Source organism: Vollenhovia emeryi, unplaced genomic scaffold, assembly GCF_000949405.1.
Source record: "Vollenhovia emeryi isolate VEMERY1.0 unplaced genomic scaffold, V.emery_V1.0 DF939156.1, whole genome shotgun sequence".
NCBI lineage: Eukaryota > Metazoa > Arthropoda > Insecta > Hymenoptera > Formicidae > Vollenhovia > Vollenhovia emeryi.
Window position 1 is genome coordinate 1,540,579 of NW_011967210.1, and position 20,177 is coordinate 1,560,755.

Here is a 20,177-nt window from a genome sequence, read left to right on the forward strand (position 1 = left end):
AAAAAATCTACAAAATGTTTACTAAGATGTAATTTTCACAGCGAAGAAAATGGGAATTTTTATTTAACAAAAACAATTATTTCATTTAATAAATAGTATTCTATATCTCGAAATCTTTATTTGAATGTAGAAAATGTAATGATTTAAATTAATTCGCTTAATATAATACATAGATTTATTTGAAATTTGATATTTTTATTTAAATAGAATAAATATTTACTTCAGTAAAAAAATAATTTTAAGTAAATCTCTTTGCTTGTTGTTAGTTAAAAAATATTTTTGTTCAGCGTACGATGCCTAGTACTTGGTGCAAGTCCTAGTACCGAGAAATGTGTAGCCTGCAAGTTGATTGACTACACATTTCTCGGAACTAGGACTTGGACCAAGTTCTGGCGTCGTGGACACAGGCGTTAAGGGCTGATAATGTTATTCTGTTAATGCGCGACATCGGAGATTGGCGATAGCGCGCGGGCATACCGTGAATAAACGTACGCTCTAAAGGAGCCGGAATAGCAAAAGCCTCGCATTCTGTATTCCCGCATGTGGGTATTTCGCATTCCGGTAAAAGAGATTTCCTTCATCCTATTTTGAATCGCAAATGTACCGGACAAGTTTTCTCTCGTTTTCCCTCTGGCAACAAGTGTAGATAGTACTCGATATTATGTCTGGCACTTTTTTTTCTACTATCGACTCCTGCGTTCAAAATATTACGCGGATTTTAGTTTTGCGATTTCAGACTTCAATTTAAAAATACGATACGAACGGCTCCGCTCTTCCGCGGAAAATATCGCTCGAGCGCTCCGCTGAAAGATTCGAAAACACTTTCGTTCATATCTTCTCCCTCGCAGCGAGAAGCTGCGCGCTTCTCTTCTGAAGCAAGTATAGGCAAACTTTAATGCTAAAGTGTTGCGCGTTTAACTCGTAATGCAATCATTCGGCCTCGCCGATCCCAACATTGGATTTAGAATGCAACTTTGAGCGATGGAGGAGGCTACGATTCTCCCTTATCCACCCTCGGGAATACCCGAAGACTGTATGCAAGAATTTTATTCTCCGCTGACGAGAGCTTACGCGTTCGAACAACCGGTTAAAAATTCAAAGAAGACGGCTTTTCTTCCACGTTGGCTTCCCTCCGTACCTTCTCGTCTGAGAAACCTCCCGATGGTGTTCGTTTGTTTCTTTTTTTGCGACGCGTATCCAATATTCAGCTTTCAATCTAACTTCCGGGTAGCCGAGCGTCCGACTTTGAGCGTTGATACGCTGGAACCTCGACTTCAATTATACAACCGCGTCAATCAGCCAAGTACACTTAACGTTTCTATTCCTATTGACAATAGTGCCCGTGCTTGCGTCAAATGCCCAAGTGATTCCGAGTTTAACTCCGACTTGCAACTTGCACAATGATAGAGGTGATTCTCTTTATCCGCCGAAGAAGTCGTCGCGAGCTGAATGTAGACATTCCGCCTCCTACCAAGAAAGCCCGCCTTTGTTCCGCTTTCGATTACAGACGCGAGGAAGGCTTCTCATCGTGCTTGTTATATAGTCTGATTTTGGATCGGCTTTTTTTCACCCTCCTTTTATTACGCTTCTTCGCATTTTCGTAACAGGCGCGGCCATAATATCGTCAACATCCTCGGTCCTCAATAATTTTATATTAAAATCCCCTTTAAAATAGAAGTGCGTAAAATAGAAGATTAATAACCAACAAGATGAGAAACTAACATTATTTTAATTGTATTTTATTACTAGTTTAATGAACGAAGATTAAAATAATTGTCCTCTGATCTTATGAATTGCTCTCATAATCTCATGAATTATTAAAATTTAGATAGTAGAAATTAATGAGTTTGGCTTACATAGAGTGCAGTACTTTTCAACGTATTAATATACATATATTTGAGTAATATATGCGCAACATTTCTATATATACATCGACAAATTGTCTATTAATATTTTTAAATCCTTTTGTGAGTATCGGAAATCATCACAGAAAATCAATTAAATTTATACCGTAACATCGCGATTATAATGATGTGGTATATAACAGATTACTGAAATCACTATTACAAATAATATATTACTATTGCATATAATATATAACAAGCACTGCTATCTAATATCCGGATATGGTTGCTTCCATTGCTCAACAATGCTCCGATCGAGAGAGAGTGAATAATTTAAAGAGGAGAGTTCCCTATTATGAGATAGTAGGTTTTCAACGTCCAAATTCAATCGCAAATCTTTTTTCGCAACAATTACACGATGTAACAATTAATTTTCGACTCAACAGAGATTTCACTCCAGGAGCAATAAATTCATGGTGGAACCAACAAATGATGCCTATTCCTATTCATTTAGCAGAAACTCCGCTATCTTATATCCCTCTATATCGCGCACCTAAAACTCCACGGGATATAAGTTTTACACAGATTTCGGATTCCTACCGTCGTGATTTATTAACTTTGATAATGAGAACGATCCAAGGTCCGACTGTCAGATTGCGTAGCAGAGATCATCGCACCTGATTTACGCTGCAACAGCTTCAATGCGAGAGGCGTGAACGCGGCTTATTGCATTACTGTCGTACTCTACAATATAGGGAGGACCCGGGGTCAGCCCCATCGACGCAGCAGCCCGATGGCGAAGTAGCCAATAGCAATGATCGATAAAGCGCCCCTAATTAACCAGGTCCTGCCGCCAAATTGGAGCTTTGTTCCGGCGGCGAAATTAATTGATTCTATCTATTCCATAGCCATGCTACTCGAATAACGCTTGGCCCGTCTCCCTCTCAGACAGCGAAGATTAGTTCGTCTTTAAAGCGAACTGGTCAATGTCTGGAGCTTTGAGCGGAAGTTGCATGAATGCTTATCCGTCTCTAAGTTCTCCCCAGGGAAATGCTCGAGCTCTATCGCTGGAGTGGCGCCCGCTCAAAGGACAAATGAGATGAAATATCAGACGCTCGCGATGGGAGAGATTAAATAACTACATCCATATATTACGATTATTACATTTAATACAATAACTCCTCGCGGATACCGGATGAATTCTCGATGCCGAAGCCTCTCCTCTTGTACTGTCTTACAGGAAACGATTCACGCTGACGGGCCGCGCGATTAATTCTACGCGGAGAAAGTTCATTCGCGCGTCGAGTATAATTGCATACCCGTGTGTATTTGGGCAGGAAATGCCGCTCGACCGCATGTGCGGGCAAACGTTACGTTGTAGACAACCATTCTCGCTTCCGGTTGACTGCCATGCACAGAATGCGTATAACGCGTATGCAGATCGGCGAGCGAGCTACGCATCCCACTTGCCCCGGCGCGGCGGGAGGATCAATCCGACTGCGTCTCTTTCGCTTCGGACAAACCGCTCGGAAAAGTATTCGATCCGGCCGATAGCGCGCGCGAATTGCGACGAAACAGGTTTCGCCGTTTGGTTTCCAGAAATCCTCGAGTCGCCTTCTAAAGTCCGAACGTCGTATTAATTCCCGAAATCCACGGGGGGGGGGGGGATGTAGCTGCCGTAGCTAAAAACTGCATGTGGCAACTAAATTTCAGTTGTAAAATATGGACAGCTAATATTTAGCTGTGATAGCTGATATAAAATATTTTGCCACTGTGCCTATTGTATTAAGTGCGACAGCGAATCATTTGCTGTGCTTTAGAAATTGATAGTTAACTCAGTAAAACATTTTTAGCAAATCATGATTAGCTATACGAAAAGCCTAGCGAAAATGAATGTAAAACGCAACGCGGATCTCTCCACGACGCAATGACAGATGAAATAATTTCGCGCTCTCTACACATCAATCGTGATTCTGCCTGCAGAAACTGCTTGGTCGGCAAGGCTTATCATATCAAGATCTCGGACTTCGGCACGGACAACGAACTGTACGCCTGTGACTACTACAAGGTCGACGGGACCATGCCGTTGCCGGTGCGATGGATGGCCTGGGAGTCAATATTTTTAGTAAGTCGCGACCCCTCGACTCTGAACGGGGCATTTTACAGTAGATATTGGAAAGAGAGTAAAAAGAAATAAGAACTTAGGGTGAAAACTATATTTCTTAAGCCTTGTGTCCACAACGCTAGAAATCGGTTCGAGATCTCGATCCGAGAAATATGTAGCCAATCAACTCGCATAATTTGCAGAATTTACAGAAAAGCTGCAGCAATTGATTAGCTACACGTTTCTTGAATCGAGATCTCGGATCAGTTTCTGGCATCGTGGACGTGAGGCTTTAAGCCCCCAAAATGAGGGCTTTTACCCTATCGATTATTCAGTTATAAAAATTTATGGCAAATTTTTTATGCTTATGTATTGACTCTTGAAGCACGACATTTACTAAAATTGGGTGTCACATTTTATGTTCTGTGTTATTCTCGCTGTTGAGCCACAAAAATAACAATCTAGCTACATGCTTCAGATAATTTATAAAACTTGGAAATAAAAACCTCCAAAGATACTGTTGAATCTATCCTTGAAATTATTACAACCGTGTTTTATCTAAAAATTGTTTTTATACTTTTCTGTCATCAATGAGATAAGAAGTTATCTCATTAAAAAAACTCTATTTAAAAATTCTATTTCGCAATGTGTGTGTGTGTCGAAATTGTAATTCTGAAAGCGCGATGACACGCGGTCGAAATGCCCGAGTAACGTACGTTATATCTGACTTGTAGGGCAAGTACACGACCAAGAGCGACGTGTGGGCTTTCGCGGTGACCCTCTGGGAGATTTTGAACCTCGGCAGACGCGTCCCGTACGAGCACCTGTCCGACGAAGAGGTGGTGCAGAGCCTGCGGCAACTGCATCATGCCGCTGACTGCGGCAGCGCCAATACCGAGGACAATTGCAAGGAGGACTCCGGGAACGGCTTCGATTACCTGCCGCGGCCCACCGCCTCCTCCAAGGACATCTACGATCTGATGCTCGAGTGCTGGCAGCGAGAGGAGGCCGAGAGGCCGACTTTCCGTGAGATATCGCTCTTCCTGCAGCGGAAAAATCTTGGATACGCTCCAACGTCCTGATATTGAGCCCCGGGTCTCAGCGAGCGCGACATCCTCAACAGTCATACCGCGAATCGGAACGAGCTCGTTTCTGAAACGGCACGGTGAGCGTGCAACGACGGCCAACGTTCTCATCCGAAGAATTACGTGGACGAGCGAGTAACAGTCGAGTGAGGAAAGAAGGCGAGAGAGGAGGGAAATTATGTATCGCGACATCGAAATGATAAGTACAACAATGGAATCTCATTGTCCGCCAACGAAAACGAGACTTTGGGACTTGGAGTCTGTGGCCGGGATCGATCGTCCTTCAATTTCGTCACGGTTCATATACTTTCCTTTTCGGACAACGAGTATTAGAACAGGAAACAAAGTTAGAATAGGGAAGAGAGTTAAGTGCGGCTCTCGAGTCTTTGAGCCTCGCGATACCCTGGATTTGTCGTACGAACAGATCGGGATGTCGCGTGCCGCGAATGCAACTGATCTCCGTAGAATTCTCAGTAGCGAGTCTGTTCGAGCGTATCTTATCGATTTGGGGACGGGGCACAGCGTTGGATCTCGACCGCGCGTATTCGCGGAGGAGTATCGCGCCAAGATCTGCAGGACTTCCTTTCGCGAGGACGTGAGAAAGGGGCAGAGACGGACCGCGGATTCGTAAACCCGACAATCGGACGAGGGCGAAATAAATGGAAAACTGGCCCGTCGCGGATGACCGCTCGCTGGAGAATCTCCGCGGTTGTTCGGCGGAGACTGCGGACGTTTGCGAGACCGTGGAAGAGCCTCTCGCAATCGTCGGGAACTTAGGAGCAATACCATGTAACTGTAACACAGCTGTGAACATTCCTGCACGGATGGGTACCTATACTGCGCAATTAGGCAATTACGCAAATAGGAAGAGTCGTTACTTAAGGAGAATAATTAAGGTTTCCCTCGGGATTATGTCATTTTGATTAAGGGTTCGATGGGAAAAAAAACCGTATTGCGTGAGTCACGTCGATACGTACGGCAATATAGCAGTTACGATATCAGACCCTACAACTGTTCGAGTTAATATCGTAAAACATTGTAACTGAGTGTGTTTAACGAACATGTGGGTGCCTACTTCCCCCCCTTCTCTTTATCGCTCTCCTTTACTCTCTTTCAACGTATATCGTATCGCCCAGACACTCTGGGCACTATTTGTGAGACGAATCTACATGTGATTTACATCGCGAAATTCTTTATCGTCATAAGACATATCGCGAAAACGGCGAATTGCCCGACGGCGAGGAAGTTAAAGTCAAGTCTTTTTAACGCTGGTTTTGGTTCGTATCTGAAACAGAGATCCGCGTGAAACGTAGTACGCGACGCTAAATTTCAGAGACAGTCAAGTGGCTGTAAGGATTTCTCGATAGTACATGTTTATTCGAACGATATAGCTACCGCAGTCGCAGTTAACTTGAATGGGATTTGTTAATGTCATAATAAGACGAATATCATAAGCGTAAGGTAGACGAAAGGTAAGGTTTTACCTATTCTGCATCGGAAGAGACGGTAATAGACTAACGTATCATGACTATGACACATCATAATTGTAACTTTATATGATAGGCGGGATCAATGAAATTAGAATATTGTATATATAGGCGTATACCGTAGTAAGGATCGCATCGTCGTCACGTTTTTCACGAGTGACGGACGAACATCGAATTATCCTTGAGGCAGCATCACGCGGTCGCTTGTAATTTGATATCAATGTGGAAACATATGGCAATTGTTTAGCTTCCGGTAAATTATCCGTAGCGAGTGGTTTACAAAATAGGTTGACGAAAGTTTGACATATCGGTACGTACTTTATTAGTAAATTTTTAAAAAGAGAAAAACGCGCCCGGAGGACACGGAGGAGTCGTAATAATATCATTATTATACACCTTAAACATCTCGGGAGAGACGGACTAAAGGCCGAACCAGACTAGCAATTGCCGACGCGAATTGGATTGGGAGTGGCGATTGTCTTCTAGCCAATGAGAGCAAAGCAGCGATTTAATCGACTCTCATTGGTTAGAGGACAATCGTCAATCCCAATCCAATCCGAGTCAGCAATTGCTAGTCTAATTCGGCCTTTACGTCCATTGCGCGTCTTAAGCCAACGGCACACAATACTATTTTTCCTACTGGATTGCTTACGAGAACCAATAAGAATGCAGAGTTTTAGCTCTCGTAAGCAATCCAGTAGGAAAAATAGTATCGTGTGTCGTTGGCTTTACACTCGACTTCGATGATATATTTCGATTGACTTTAAGTTCCGTGTATTTATATACCAGATGGACACTATATTATAACTTATGCGATATTTAGCGGATAGAGGCGATGTTACCGTTATATCATTAAAATACTATTTATATAAATTAACATAATACCGCGTAAGGAGTAGAGACGGTACGGAGGCATAGCCATATGTAGTTGAAATTTACGCGTTGAATTTAAACGTAACTGGAATTGCTTCTACATCACCGAGGCCGAGATTGTCTAAAGTGTGCGCGGAGCGGAATCGCCGATACGAATTCGCGTAATTAAAATTTACGAGGTAACAGTAAATAGGCGATACCACACAAGGTTTTGATCTTGCCAGAGATGAACATAGTCAGTAATAGCCAGTCGATTAAGCCTAAGAGCGTTAAGTCTAATTTACATTTTGCATAAGGAGTATCGGATCGTATAATTTCGTGCTATCGCGAAATTTTTGGCCAATCGAATTTTCGCGACCGGTTGTGACTGAGTTGAAAACAATAATATCTCTATCGTCGATAACATTTTTAGTCCAAAGCAGAACTGCCATTATATTTCTAGACGATACTAGAGAATGAATTGTAGTTGCGTTTAGATTCGCCAATATAAGCATAACGCTGCCTTTGGCTATATTGTTGCCCTTTACTGCTAACGAGTAACTTACTTGTCTACTCATGTGATAATTTAGTATATTTCTACGTATCTACCTGTACCTACCAATTTGAAAATCTTCATGGCGAAAGGATTATCCCAATATACTTTGTTTCCATCATAGATCAGCAGGTGGCGGGGATAGAAAGATATTATCGTAATCGATTCTATTAGTAAAAATTCGGAACGCAGGATAATTGCAAGGAACGATGAAGGACACACGAATCCTACGTTTAGAGGATTTGACGGCTTCGTCATATAAATGCAGCTGCTCCTCATAAATTTATTACAAGTTGCGCGTGAAATTTTTAGTGAATTAGTGAAATAGGATAACACGAGACAAGACGATAAAGAAAAATATGCGTAATCCTTTCTCTATGCAAAGATTTGCTATTACGACCTAGATAACTTACTTCTACCTAGCGTGCCCTTTTTCCAACGGTGATTAATTATATTCTTTGCGGACAATTCGAGCTCTGTCAACGGCATCACTGAGGTAAATATTCGGAACTGCGGTATCAGGGACGAGTAAAAATATTTTGTTCGAGGTATTGTGAGGTACGAACACGCTAGATTGTTGTGAACTTTCATTTTTTTCAAGGAAGCTCTATGTATCGATAAGCTCGATTTCGGCTATCACTTTAATTGCACATCGATAGTTCCAAATGCCTATCGTTCGCTATACACATTGCTGATTTCTTCGATATACATTTTAAATGCGTATGATTGACAATCACGCTTGCCTCGGAATTTAGAAAATATGTGTATATTTAGTACCGATCGCAACTTTTTTAAAATACGATTGTAACTAACAGAATTGACATTTTATAATAATTTAAGGCGCACGATCACTTTATCATCAGCTTTGAGTCTCGAAAACAGATATAGTTTTATTAGTGCGAGGAGAAACATCAGGCTTTCTATACGTAACAGCCGAATACTAAAATGCTTTCACTTACCACGCGTTTTCAGAACAGAAACGGACGACTCCATTAATGATGGACGACGTAACGATATCCATTAATATCACGATTAACATGCATTCACGTATATTGTATACGATCATATCGTTATGCTTAATTTGGAAATTATTTCAGAAACTGGCTTTTGAACTCAAACTGCATCGTACAAAGTGGTATATCATTATGATTAAAGATCGTGGCAATGAAATTAGTATACAAAAGTCGGATGAAACTTTTCTTTCATATAAATGAGCGAAATATAATTTCGATATATCCTATTGTTGACCTCTATGGTGGAATTGCGAGGAATTTACAGGTAATCGTGGGTAAACTGGGAGAGAGCTCATCTAGTTGTATTTTCTATCTAGGCAGGGGCAACGCACGGCCATTACGACTCGGCTATGACTACGTTTTGTGCTATGGTTTTGGACATTTCCTTCCTAAAAGAAAAAAATTATTCGATAAGATGAAACTTTCGGGATTGAAACGTAAAAAGAAGTTCTCCGGTCTCGAACAAGAGGAGAATCGCAGCGAAACTGACCACTGGGTTGCCCATGCCTGCTCTACGCTATCGAACCTTGATCGTTATAGTCATAAAATTATTTTGTACTAAGAACTGTTTATAATTTTGTATCTAATCTCTGTAAATATCAAGCAGATTGTCTATGAGTAATAAAGCTTGAACAAACTCGATTTAAGTAGATAACTATATATAAACGGGGAAAAAGTATATATATATATAAATACAGGTATTTATAATACATCTATATTTTATTTAGTCGTAAGGCAGCGAGCGAAGAGATGTAAGTAAATTTTGCGTAAGCGCGAATCGGTAACATAACAATGTACAACGATCTAGGAGTTATTTGTATTAAAAGGACGACAATTAAGGGACAAATCATAAAGTATACATGTTCAGTAGCCGTGTATATAAATATACATATACATATACATCTAGAATCTAAACTAGTCATGTACGACACTTTATAACAATTAAAGTGTAACCCTGAAACAACAAATGCAAGATGCAACGTGTGCTGTTCTTTGACTATTTCTCGCTTAGATAGAGGTGACAAAAGGTGCGGATACCGATGCGATCGGTGACCTTTCAAGCAAGTTATCAATTTCAATTTCCCACAAAAGTTCACCCGATTAACATCGCTGCCTATAGAGGTGCGAGCAAATTCCACCGAGATCGCAAACTTTTGCGCGCCGTAGACCGGAACACATCATTTATATAATTAACACGTGTATATCATTAAAGAACAATATACAACTTGTAAGTTCCATTATCCATTAATCATGAAGCACAACGATAAAATCTATTTGTATTGGAAAGTCCAAGTTATATCATTTATTTCATGCGAGTCCTACATCATATCCCGCAAACTCTCTTTTGTTTCGCTCTTGGTTGCTCTACCTCGCTGATTCGTACGGCAATCGATAATCGCGCTAAAATAGAATGCTTGCTGTTTAAATAACAATTTTTTGTCTGCAAATAAATCGCAATTTTTCCACATTTTTCGCATTTCCTCATTTTATTTTCTATTTGAGTCTCTTCTTTTATCATTCGCTGCTCGCGCGTTCTGGTTTCGCGCTTCCTCCTCTGCAATATCTGTCGAGAGGGCGTTAGATTTTTAAGCCACGCACGTTGGACCGCCATATTCAGTCAAATACCGGAAACGTTTATTCGCGTTGCTTTGAAAACATAGCAAGAACAACTGTACAGTTTCTTTGAGCTTAATAATTTTACTATGGACTTATAGTACATACATGTATTGTAGATGCATGTTTTTACATGTACTGAAATATGGGATACATATATATTGAAAAGAATAGAGCATTTATCAGTCATCATAGATTAAACATTCGGCAGCACCGCAACCGCTAAATTCTTCAACACGCCGTGTTGCTTTCGTAGCGTGTTGGCGCAAAAAGACCGCAAGTCCCGAAAATTACTGATTTCCTAGTTTAAACGCGATATCCTATGCCCCGGCACGAAATCTATTGCCGCTCGAGGGGGTTATGAGCCACCACCCGCAATAGATAAGTGTCGCGTCGTCGGTATTGCAACAATTGGAGCACTTACCTTGCGACGGCGGATCCCACGATGACCGATCGATAATCGTTATGGCGTCGCCGGCGTCATGTGACTCCGTCATGTGGTCCCTCGTTGAATCGGTTGTTGAGTTGCTCCCGCGAAGTAATCCCAATTGGTCACAACTCACTTAACACTTGACAATAGAATATGCACTGTCACATATATCGCATTGTATACGATATCACACACTTGATGTTACACACAGTAAGCCGCATCGGCGACTTAACACTCGCGACGGATGAAATTCACTCTCGCGACATACGGGATAAATCGGTCGACAGTTAACGCGCGTTGTAGTCCGGACACTCGCGACTTTTTCGGCGGTTTGAGGCACGCGAGACGCGACAACCGAACTTCCGAACTCGCGACTATGGCTCACTCACGACGACCGAGATTTCCCGGCGGCTGCTTGAGCGCCACAAACGAGCTTGCGAACGCGCCACTCACTCACGACACCCCGGACACGGGGCTCGTCCTCTCGGCGAGCCGAAATCGACGGAAACGCGGAGCGGATTCTCGCGCCCGACCGACGTTTTCTCCGCGTCCAACTGTACGTTAACTAGATTCGCAACTTTCAAACGTGAAAGTAGCGGCCAATCAGGCTGCGAGCTTTCAAGCATTGATCTTGCAATGACAAGATGATGCAGCGAACCTATCTCGTGTAATCACAGGTCTGTTCGTATTGCACGAATACGCTTAATATATGAGGTGTGTTCGGTTTCACGGGTATGCACACATACCGGGGCAGTAAATATCGGAGCACAGTCTCGTGCGGCATCTTACGGCTAGCAGATTTGTAATAATATTAATTATTATTCACTCAGTGCTTGTGTGAGCGAATGCGAGACTGTCATCACACATATCAATTATGTGGTGCTCAAAAATCTGTTTATTTACTATAATAAACTGAAGAATTGGTAATCTTGGGAATATCATATGAATTATAGAAATGGATGTGAACTTCCTTGTAGGAAAATGATGAACAATATACAAGTGAATGAAGAATACGATAAAAACTGAATGAAGATGCTGTCGCATACACAATGCACGTGTACAAGACGAGAGAGTGAATATACGAAATGCTTGCAAAAACGAGATTATTCGTAGATCCATGAAAAGAGAAAGAGTAAAGCTGTCTCACACGTCCCTGCTCCAAAAGAAAAATCATTCCATTTACAAAATTCTCACAAATTTGGAGCACTTTTATAAATGCTGTGTAATAAAACGTCAAGTTATCCGATATGATTGACGTAGACATAGACATGTTTTATATTATACCACCGAATGGTGAAATACTATTTCATATTTTGGAAGAATGTATTTTGACCAGATTAGATTATTTAAGGCTTCTAAGTGAAGGATCTGCTGACAAATTCGATGGAAAGTTTGAGTATTTACTAGAGAATTCTATTTACGATAGAATCGGACATTTTGCGTTACGGTAAGTACGTGTCATACATTTGTACAATTAAATACAACATGACTGGAGTGTTTCAAAGAGAATGAGTAACACATAATGAAAACAATCGTGTGCTAAAGGAATTAAACTTATAAGAATCTATTCTGCTTCATTAACGATCACTATTTTCCATTTTAGATTATTAGCTTCCACATCGTCAGATTTACATATGTATTGGATAACCAAAGAATCATTGTTATTTAAGCATAGATTAGATAATGTATCGCCTAGACAATTGCATAAGTTATTGAAGCAAATTATCTGGAAACTGCAAGTGTTTAAAGACAAGAAAAGTGCAATCGACACAACTCTGATTGAGTTGTGCAAATTTTATTCGCAGCCCTTGGTGTTTAAACATCTGGTGTCAAATTGTTACAATTGCAGTGACTTTCGATATAAAGGTACAAGTTCAGAATAGCATTTGTATATGAGAAATTCTCAAATAAGCTAATACTTTTCGCAATAAATTTGAAAATAAGAAATGTGTAGACACTAACATATCCTGTCACGGCTCTTTATTCCTTCGAATTGGTGTATACCACAATTTTATTGATTTGCTAACATTTCTTGACATTTCAGTGAGATTCGAGATAGTACCAGACTTGGTAAAAGAGAGAGAACTAGTCCTTAATAATGGAAATATTATCACGTACTGTTCAAATTGGAAGAAAGTACTTGGATCATTATTTAGTAATTATGTAACTAGCGAAATGAGTCTCATGAGGAGACAGGCGCAGCATACTAAGGAACATGATCTTAGATTCCACATTTTAAGTCAGAAAGTTCAATCTTATCTCTTCAAGGAAGGCGTCGCTCATGGAAAAGTAACCACCGATAACATAGAGTCGGAGGCACGGAAATTCCCGTTGTGCATGCAACATTTGCACTCTCTACTGAGGAGTAGGCACCGTCTCAGTCACTACGCACGCCTGTACTACAGCCTCTTTTTGAAAGAAATAGGAATGAGCTTGGAAGATTCCGTTACATTTTGGAGGCAAGAATATTCCAAGCCACATACTTGTACCTCGGTATGCTCACATAATTGGCAGTCCAACGAAAAGAAATTCATCTACAGCATCAGACATATGTACGGTTTAGAGGGATCGCGGAGAAATTATAAGACACCTGACTGCAATCTCATCTGCGTAAGTATATAATCATTTTTTCACATACAAAAATCCTCTTGTAATCTGTACAAATTTTATTATTTGAGCTACTTTTTCAAATGTCGAATCTGTTGCAGACTGGTATTAGTGGAGCAACGTACGAGGGTGGTTGCCCTTTCAAGGATTTTGATACGACTGCACTCAGAAATCTTTTACGCGCTTCATTAACCGAAGACGAAATAGAGAAATTTCTAAATAGCATATCCGTTAAAGATCCGGAAGTTCTCTGCACTGCATTTCTCAAACTCGTACGCAAAGACGACGTGTCGCACGACGTCGTCATAAAGAGTCCGGTACAATACTATCAAAGAATGATTGACTAATATCGACTTTAATTTCCCATTGAAAAGTAATCTTGTCAGCACTTTTCACTGCTTAATTCGTGTATATTACAAGACAGAAAGTTGTAAACTAACAATGTTTTATTTTTATAATACATTATTTTTGACACTAACACCTTGTCACGGCTCTTAAACCCTTCATTTATAGTAATTGTCAGAACTAGGGAAAGATACTTAATAAATGTATCTAGCTACAGTTTTTTTCGCTAAAAATGTAACTAGATGCAGTCACAAGTTACCAATTATGAAAAGTAACGAATCGTTACTTTGCAGTTACTTTCTTGCGATGAAAATATCTAATCCGCATTTTAAAGCGTCGGTAAAGACGTGTATGCGCAAATGCAAGGCCTAATGCAATCTGTGCAAGTTTAAAAAATATATAAAGTAACTATTAATGTAACATAAGTTAAGTTACAGTTACAGACGGAGAGAAAGTAACAAAGTTAAGTTACAGTTACCAAAAGAAGTAACTGTAACTTCGTTACAAGTAACGACTTGCTTCCCAATCCTGGTCAGGGCCTAAAACACTTAACATTGATCAATTATACTAATATTGAAACAATCATTGCTTGCCGAATGATCGCAGAGTATCTTCTACAACACGACGACTCACGCCATCTCTAACTAATACAGCGTGTACCCCAAGTTTACCGACTTCCACGATATTTCTGGCCTCATCGTCGAAGAACAGCATATCTTTGTAATCAGCGTGAGAACTTTTCCGAATGCTGAAAGCACTTGAAATAAGACACAGCTTCAAGCTATTGTGCAACAGAACTTTTCTGCCTTTCACGGGACTCACTTAGAAAAATGTGTGACCTTACTACCGGGAAATATCTCAACATATTGGAAATATCTCTTCCAGCCGAATAAATCTAATAATTGTTTAGCTCCCTTTATTTCCGATGTGCGCGATGCCACACCAAGTTCGTATCCTTCTCCGGATAACTGTTTCAACACATCAGGTACATCGGAGTAATAGCGTACGGTATGGCCATGTGAATCTACCACTTTATTTTGTGCTCTAAAAATTTTCCACCTTAAGTCTGTTGAAATTCTTAACATACATTACTTTGTTCATTTTTAATACACGCACCCTTTCCTAAACGGTGGATCTACATGAGTATCAACCCAAAATGGCCATAAAGTGTAATCTGAAATATAATACTCTTGCCATTTTTCCAAAAATTACCTCTTGAATAGTTCTCATTGCAACAGAAAGAAGAGAATGGTATTGTAAGTTTATCATAAGTCTAAAATTGTATATAACTTGAACGGTTTTACCTGTACCTAAGTCAAAGACGATAATTTTCGGTTTTTTCTCCATTTGCTCTCTAAATTACAGAGACAGAAAGAGAGAGATGGGTAGAATTAATTAATAATAAAATGTTATGACCAACATTACTGTTTGGATAAACAATGAAACCTCAGCACGACATAACCTAATTCACCTCTCATTGCGATGCGTTCGGAAACGCCACCCGCGTACAGTCGTAGTCGGAAAGATTGCCCGACTTTTTATGACAGGTTTCGGAACGCAGTCTATCATACGAAAGGTTACAGCTTTCTCTCACGGATGTATGGAATGACGCATTATTAGAGCAAAGGAACGATACATACAAATATCCGTGGGATAATACATACGAGAGTATTCTGTGAGCAGAAGCTATCATTTCGGACATAATAGATAGCGTTCCGAAACTTATCGTGCACGGTCGAACAACCTTGGTTGCGTTCAGAACTGTAATAATCACACAACTATTTCAACGGAATTATTGAAACGGTTCTATCAGAATGACCCTGTGATTGGTGATACGCAGGTTACGCTACGCAAGTTACGCTCCATGTGAATCGAGCCTAAGATTCATGGAGATTACTATAGGAGGTACTTGACGTCATCACAGTAAACAGCTGTCTCTCTTCGCAGTTTTGTTTTGTAAGGATCAAATTAAAGGACTACTTATATATACGATCGAACGGCCGGTTGACCAGGACATTTGGCTGGGAGCTATCGAGAAGAGGAAAGCTCCCTTATTCAATCTCTTAATTGCCACACATATCTTAATACTCATCAATCATGTTTAAACGTAAATTGCCAAAGGATTGGATTGCTGTCACTTCTAAAAGCCATCCGGATAGAGTGTATTACTTCAATGTGAGAACAAATCAATCTTCGTGGATTCAGCCAACGGTGGATAAGGCCGACAAGGTACGTTACTTATATTATATTTATTCCTTATTCTATTTCTAAAACATTTGTTGTGCAGACACCTTCGGCAAATAGGTATAAAGTTCGCGAGGAGAATCATCGTGGTGCAACAACACCCGAGTACAATGCTGAGAAAGAGAAAACGTCCCGTCAGTGTCCATGTGATAGACTCGTAGAGACCCCGCAAATGAAGGCTCTTAGAGCAAAGATGCTGCAGAGATTAGACACCAAGAATGCTTCTGCCTCGTCCTCAAAAGCCTCGCACGCAACAACAGTGGAACAGAAGAAACAGGGTTTTTCTTCAAGAAGGAGGAGTTTTTCTCCAAAGTCTAGAGATAATAATAAGTCAGTAACATCTCGGGACCAGAATGATAATAAAGTAACGTGCACGCCACAGATGCAAGTCCTTTACACAAAGATTGAGCAGAGAATTTCCAGAGCGTCTTCAAGCAAAGTAACAAAGGACGATACTAGAAACACGCAACAAGATCGGAATGTCACAAGTCAGAGGTTACAGAGGACATGGGAGAAACAAGAGAGAAATGCAGAACACCAAGAGAGTCTTGTTCGGAATAAACGTGATATCTCGCAGCATAACAAGAATCAAAATGTTCAGGAATCGCACAGTCAAAATGTTCCAAGTAAGTGCACTTGTTTAGATTTCTATTTAAGTAACGTATTATTTTGTACTGTACTGAGTTATAATTAATTCTGCGTTTAGGAGGGAGACAGAGAAAAGCATCAAGGAAAAATCTGGCGAAAGACCGTATGCAAAGAATAAGAAGAAATTTGAGTATCGATCAGGAAAAATTTAAGGAAATGTGCCATTCCGATTTAGTCATCAAGAAAACTTCACAAAAGTTCAGCGGATGTTTACCTACTTCGTCCGGTAGGCACATAAAATTTTATATCCAATATTTTTTAATCTTCTATAATAATAAAGTTTCGAGACATTTACTTAATTCACTCTGCTTTGTGTTTACAGATAACGACAACTTGGAATCGACACGTGTTTATAAAAGTGTTGATAATGCACGACTTAAAAGATTGCATAACAAAGTGTTGAAAGAGGTAGTGCACAAAAGAAATGTTACATTAAGCGACAGTAAGTCGCAAAGTAATGTACAGCAAAAAGGTAATGCACCGGTTACTCAAAATATGACAAGAGACAAGATAATAGAACAGACTGCTCAGGAAGTTCTGTATGAAGAAATGGATTGGGAGCCGATGAAGGATGAAGAAATTGCGTTAGAGGTACTAGTGTTACTAATTAATTTGATTCAATGATTATAACGATTTATATTGTAGACTAAATTCATATTATGAATGTGTTTGGCCGTTGTAATCGTGTATCTTCTTCCAATACTAAACATCTTCATTTTGCATGAAAGTTATTGTAAATAAAATTAATATTTAAAATATATATCATATTTTTTTTTACGTAGGTGGAAGTTGTGAGAACTCAACTTGATAAAGACACTCGTGTGGAAATCAACTACATGTCAGAAAATATCGTAGAGTTGACACAACCCAACGAGATAGAATCACATGAAAAAAGTCCACTGTACATTGTTGTCGACACAAATGTGTTTCTATCAAATCTAGAAGTTATTGAAAGGGCAAGAGACACAACCTTCAAGAATTATCCACGTCCTTTCATTGTAATCCCATGGACTGTGATATGTGTAAGTACAATGTACAGTGTATCAGATAATTCTCTTGCATTTCCATATTTAACATGCATTTCTTTTTTTAACAATTTCTGCAGGAGTTAGACTATTTCAAGGATAATAAATCTAAACATGAGTTGTCAGCAAAGGCTAGACAAGCTATATCTTTCATTCACGATCAGTTCTCATCGAAGCATCCACGTGTCATAGGACAAACACGAGAACAGGCAACGAAAAATAAGGAGGATTTTTCTCTCAATTGTCCAGATGATGAGATCCTTCAGTGCTGCCTACAGATTCAGCAATTAAAAAAATCAGTGGCAAGTTAACCTTCTGTTACACCCTACAGTATTACATATTAACGAATAAAAGTGTTATTTCTATTTTATATTTATAGGTTTTGTTATCTTATGACAAAAATCTCTGCACTAAAGCAATGATATATAATATACTGGCATTGGGGCGTCATGATCCGCTTGAAAAAATAGAAAATTTTGAATCGGAGAATAAAATAATCAATCCTTTGAATGGTGATTCCGTTGAAAATTCTGTCTTTCACGAAGAATTGCGTTTAACGGATGATGTTTTTGAGGACATAAAATTGATTATGAAAAACTTTCTGTCAGCGGTACGCATCCTGCATTAGATTATAAAATATCAATTTTCACGGGCTTACGTGTCAAACGAATATTTTTATTTCAGATAATCGTGAAGCAAATGTCACAGATTTTTGGAGAAGCAGAGTGGAAAATATATGTCATAATAAAACCACCTTGGACTACGGTAACGGCATTAAAATGTGCTATAAAGCATTGGATTGCTGCTATTAATGAATCGTTCGAAAGACGCGCTGAATATCTCCTAAAAGAATTGCTTGAAGCTTTTGTACATATACCAGGTATACTTACACTTGCGTAACCTATTAAAGCTTGTAAAACTATATTCTGCAACCTGAACCTTGATGTTTCTTTCAGTTGGTGGCAGAAAATTGCAAGATGTTGAATATATTATAGAGAAGAGTAGCACCTTGGTACAAATCGCTGATATGAATAAATACCGTGATCTCACGACCAAAACGTTTAATGCTATTACAGTAATATATCTTATTATTTAAATGTTTAAACACTTTGTTATTGTGGAAAGGAGGTAAAAAATTTATACTTTCAGGAACTCAAGGAGAAGTATAAGAGATACATCACTGGCATAAATCTGAAAAAATTACACAATAAAATAGGCATTGCAAATGATGCCGAAGAACAAGAAACGAGAGCGGGAAAGGTGTTCCAATGCTTCCAGTATATCTATAATTATGCACGTGACATATGGTGAGATTTCTCTCATACACACACACATATATGTATATACATATATAATTTTATACGCACCTATAGATACATGCAAAAAAATTATTGTTATTAATGAGGATGTATATAATGCAAATGTGATATGTATTAATAAGTGGAACATTACTATTTCTATCTTTGTAATTAGATATTATTTCATTTTTATTTTGTAACAGTGGTTTGGCATGTAACAATGCGGGAATGGCATATTCCTTTGCCTTCGAAACTCCTGTCAACCCAGCATTGTCACAAGTGTGTATACAACGCTTGCAATCAGAAATTACCAAAAAAGTAATTGATCTGACACAGAATCTGAATGAGTAAGTTATTTCTAAGCCCAAGGGTAGTAACTTAGTATTTCTTGTGTAAGCAATTACCTGAGATTTTTTACATCCCTGTTAAATTATACAGTGATATATATTATACATTATTGATTGTTGTATGGTTTATTAGTATTTAAGATTATGAATATAGATTTACTCAAGATTTTCTAGAAGAGATAGAAAGAAATTTAAAAATAGATATGAGAGAGAATTCTTGATCCATAGAAAACGCTTTGTAATTGAGCTTTATTTCCTCACTGCTAGGATGCAAAAATCATTTTGGGTGATGGTGTCAATCTATTAATAATGATAATATATGTGTAGTGTATTAGTCAAGTTATTTTATATCATATTACATGTATATTTATGCAATATTTTTTGTAATCAGGTTACTGGCACAGGCTGAAGATGTCATGAAATATCAAACGTTGCTTAGTTTACAGCAAAATTTAAATACATTTTTGCCTGACACGCAGGCAATAACTTTTGACGTTACACCTTTGGATATATATTATTGTGTCAAATTAAAAGAAGAAGCCCTGAAAACTGGACTAAAGCAGTTACAAGAATTAACTTCGCATTTCTGTGCACTAGCTGCTCATATATAGTTATCTAATAATTGTGTAATTTATATCTTTGGTGTATATTAGAGGACATATAAATATTAATAAAAATGAA

General features: G+C 39.1%; 4 protein-coding genes across 5 annotated transcripts in view; 3 read left to right on the plus strand and 1 right to left on the minus strand.

Annotated features, from left to right (window-relative positions):
- LOC105565027 (epithelial discoidin domain-containing receptor 1-like) overlaps positions 1-5,049 on the plus strand; it is a 168,342-nt gene extending 163,293 nt beyond the window's left edge. The window contains exons 15-16 of the mRNA XM_012017844.1: positions 3,828-3,969; positions 4,683-5,049. Of these exons, the coding sequence (XP_011873234.1) occupies positions 3,828-3,969; positions 4,683-5,030 (490 nt within the window). The 3' untranslated portion in view covers positions 5,031-5,049. The remainder of the gene's footprint in view (positions 1-3,827; positions 3,970-4,682) is intronic.
- A 6,653-nt stretch (positions 5,050-11,702) lies between these two features.
- Positions 11,703-14,065, plus strand: LOC105565028 (probable DNA primase large subunit). Its single transcript, XM_012017845.1, has 4 exons — positions 11,703-12,429; positions 12,586-12,848; positions 13,027-13,592; positions 13,691-14,065. Exons 1-4 carry the CDS (start codon positions 12,230-12,232, stop codon positions 13,934-13,936), a joined length of 1,275 nt encoding a protein of 424 aa, XP_011873235.1. The 5' UTR covers positions 11,703-12,229; the 3' UTR covers positions 13,937-14,065.
- A 314-nt stretch (positions 14,066-14,379) lies between these two features.
- LOC105565029 (magnesium-dependent phosphatase 1-like) lies at positions 14,380-15,440 on the minus strand. 2 transcript variants are annotated; one of them, XM_012017848.1, is made up of 4 exons: positions 15,239-15,440; positions 15,051-15,108; positions 14,757-14,978; positions 14,380-14,682 (listed from the first exon to the last, which is right to left on the minus strand). In XM_012017848.1, the coding sequence occupies exons 1-4, from the start codon at positions 15,279-15,281 to the stop codon at positions 14,517-14,519; spliced, it is 489 nt and encodes a 162-aa protein (XP_011873238.1). In that variant the 5' UTR covers positions 15,282-15,440; the 3' UTR covers positions 14,380-14,516. The 2 variants fall into 2 exon arrangements, with proteins under 2 accessions (XP_011873238.1, XP_011873239.1); XM_012017849.1 differs by having other exon boundaries at positions 15,245-15,439.
- Positions 15,441-15,803: 363 nt separating this feature from the next.
- LOC105565030 (transcriptional protein SWT1-like) lies at positions 15,804-20,167 on the plus strand. The gene is made up of 12 exons (XM_012017850.1): positions 15,804-16,163; positions 16,222-16,804; positions 16,885-17,052; positions 17,149-17,417; positions 17,609-17,848; positions 17,932-18,153; positions 18,231-18,461; positions 18,536-18,731; positions 18,808-18,926; positions 19,001-19,158; positions 19,353-19,496; positions 19,888-20,167. Exons 1-12 carry the CDS (start codon positions 16,032-16,034, stop codon positions 20,105-20,107), a joined length of 2,682 nt encoding a protein of 893 aa, XP_011873240.1. The 5' UTR covers positions 15,804-16,031; the 3' UTR covers positions 20,108-20,167.
- The last annotated feature ends 10 nt before the right edge of the window (positions 20,168-20,177 follow it).

Excerpts from the sequence above, each read along its gene's own strand:
- LOC105565028 (XM_012017845.1), top strand. The coding sequence starts at position 12,230 with ATGATTGACGTAGACATAGACATGTTTTATATTATACCACCGAATGGT. Across the intron at positions 12,430-12,585 it reads ATCGGACATTTTGCGTTACG|ATTATTAGCTTCCACATCGT; the intron begins GTAAGTACGTGT and ends TTTCCATTTTAG. Across the intron at positions 12,849-13,026 it reads CAGTGACTTTCGATATAAAG|TGAGATTCGAGATAGTACCA; the intron begins GTACAAGTTCAG and ends TTGACATTTCAG.
- LOC105565030 (XM_012017850.1), top strand. The coding sequence starts at position 16,032 with ATGTTTAAACGTAAATTGCCAAAGGATTGGATTGCTGTCACTTCTAAA. Across the intron at positions 16,805-16,884 it reads GCACAGTCAAAATGTTCCAA|GAGGGAGACAGAGAAAAGCA; the intron begins GTAAGTGCACTT and ends TTCTGCGTTTAG. Across the intron at positions 17,418-17,608 it reads ATGAAGAAATTGCGTTAGAG|GTGGAAGTTGTGAGAACTCA; the intron begins GTACTAGTGTTA and ends TTTTTTACGTAG.
- LOC105565029 (XM_012017848.1), bottom strand. The coding sequence starts at position 15,281 with ATGGAGAAAAAACCGAAAATTATCGTCTTTGACTTAGGTACAG. Across the intron at positions 14,979-15,050 it reads GATCCACCGTTTAGGAAAGG|AGCACAAAATAAAGTGGTAG; the intron begins GTGCGTGTATTA and ends GAAAATTTTTAG. Across the intron at positions 14,683-14,756 it reads AAGGTCACACATTTTTCTAA|CATTCGGAAAAGTTCTCACG; the intron begins GTGAGTCCCGTG and ends AAGTGCTTTCAG.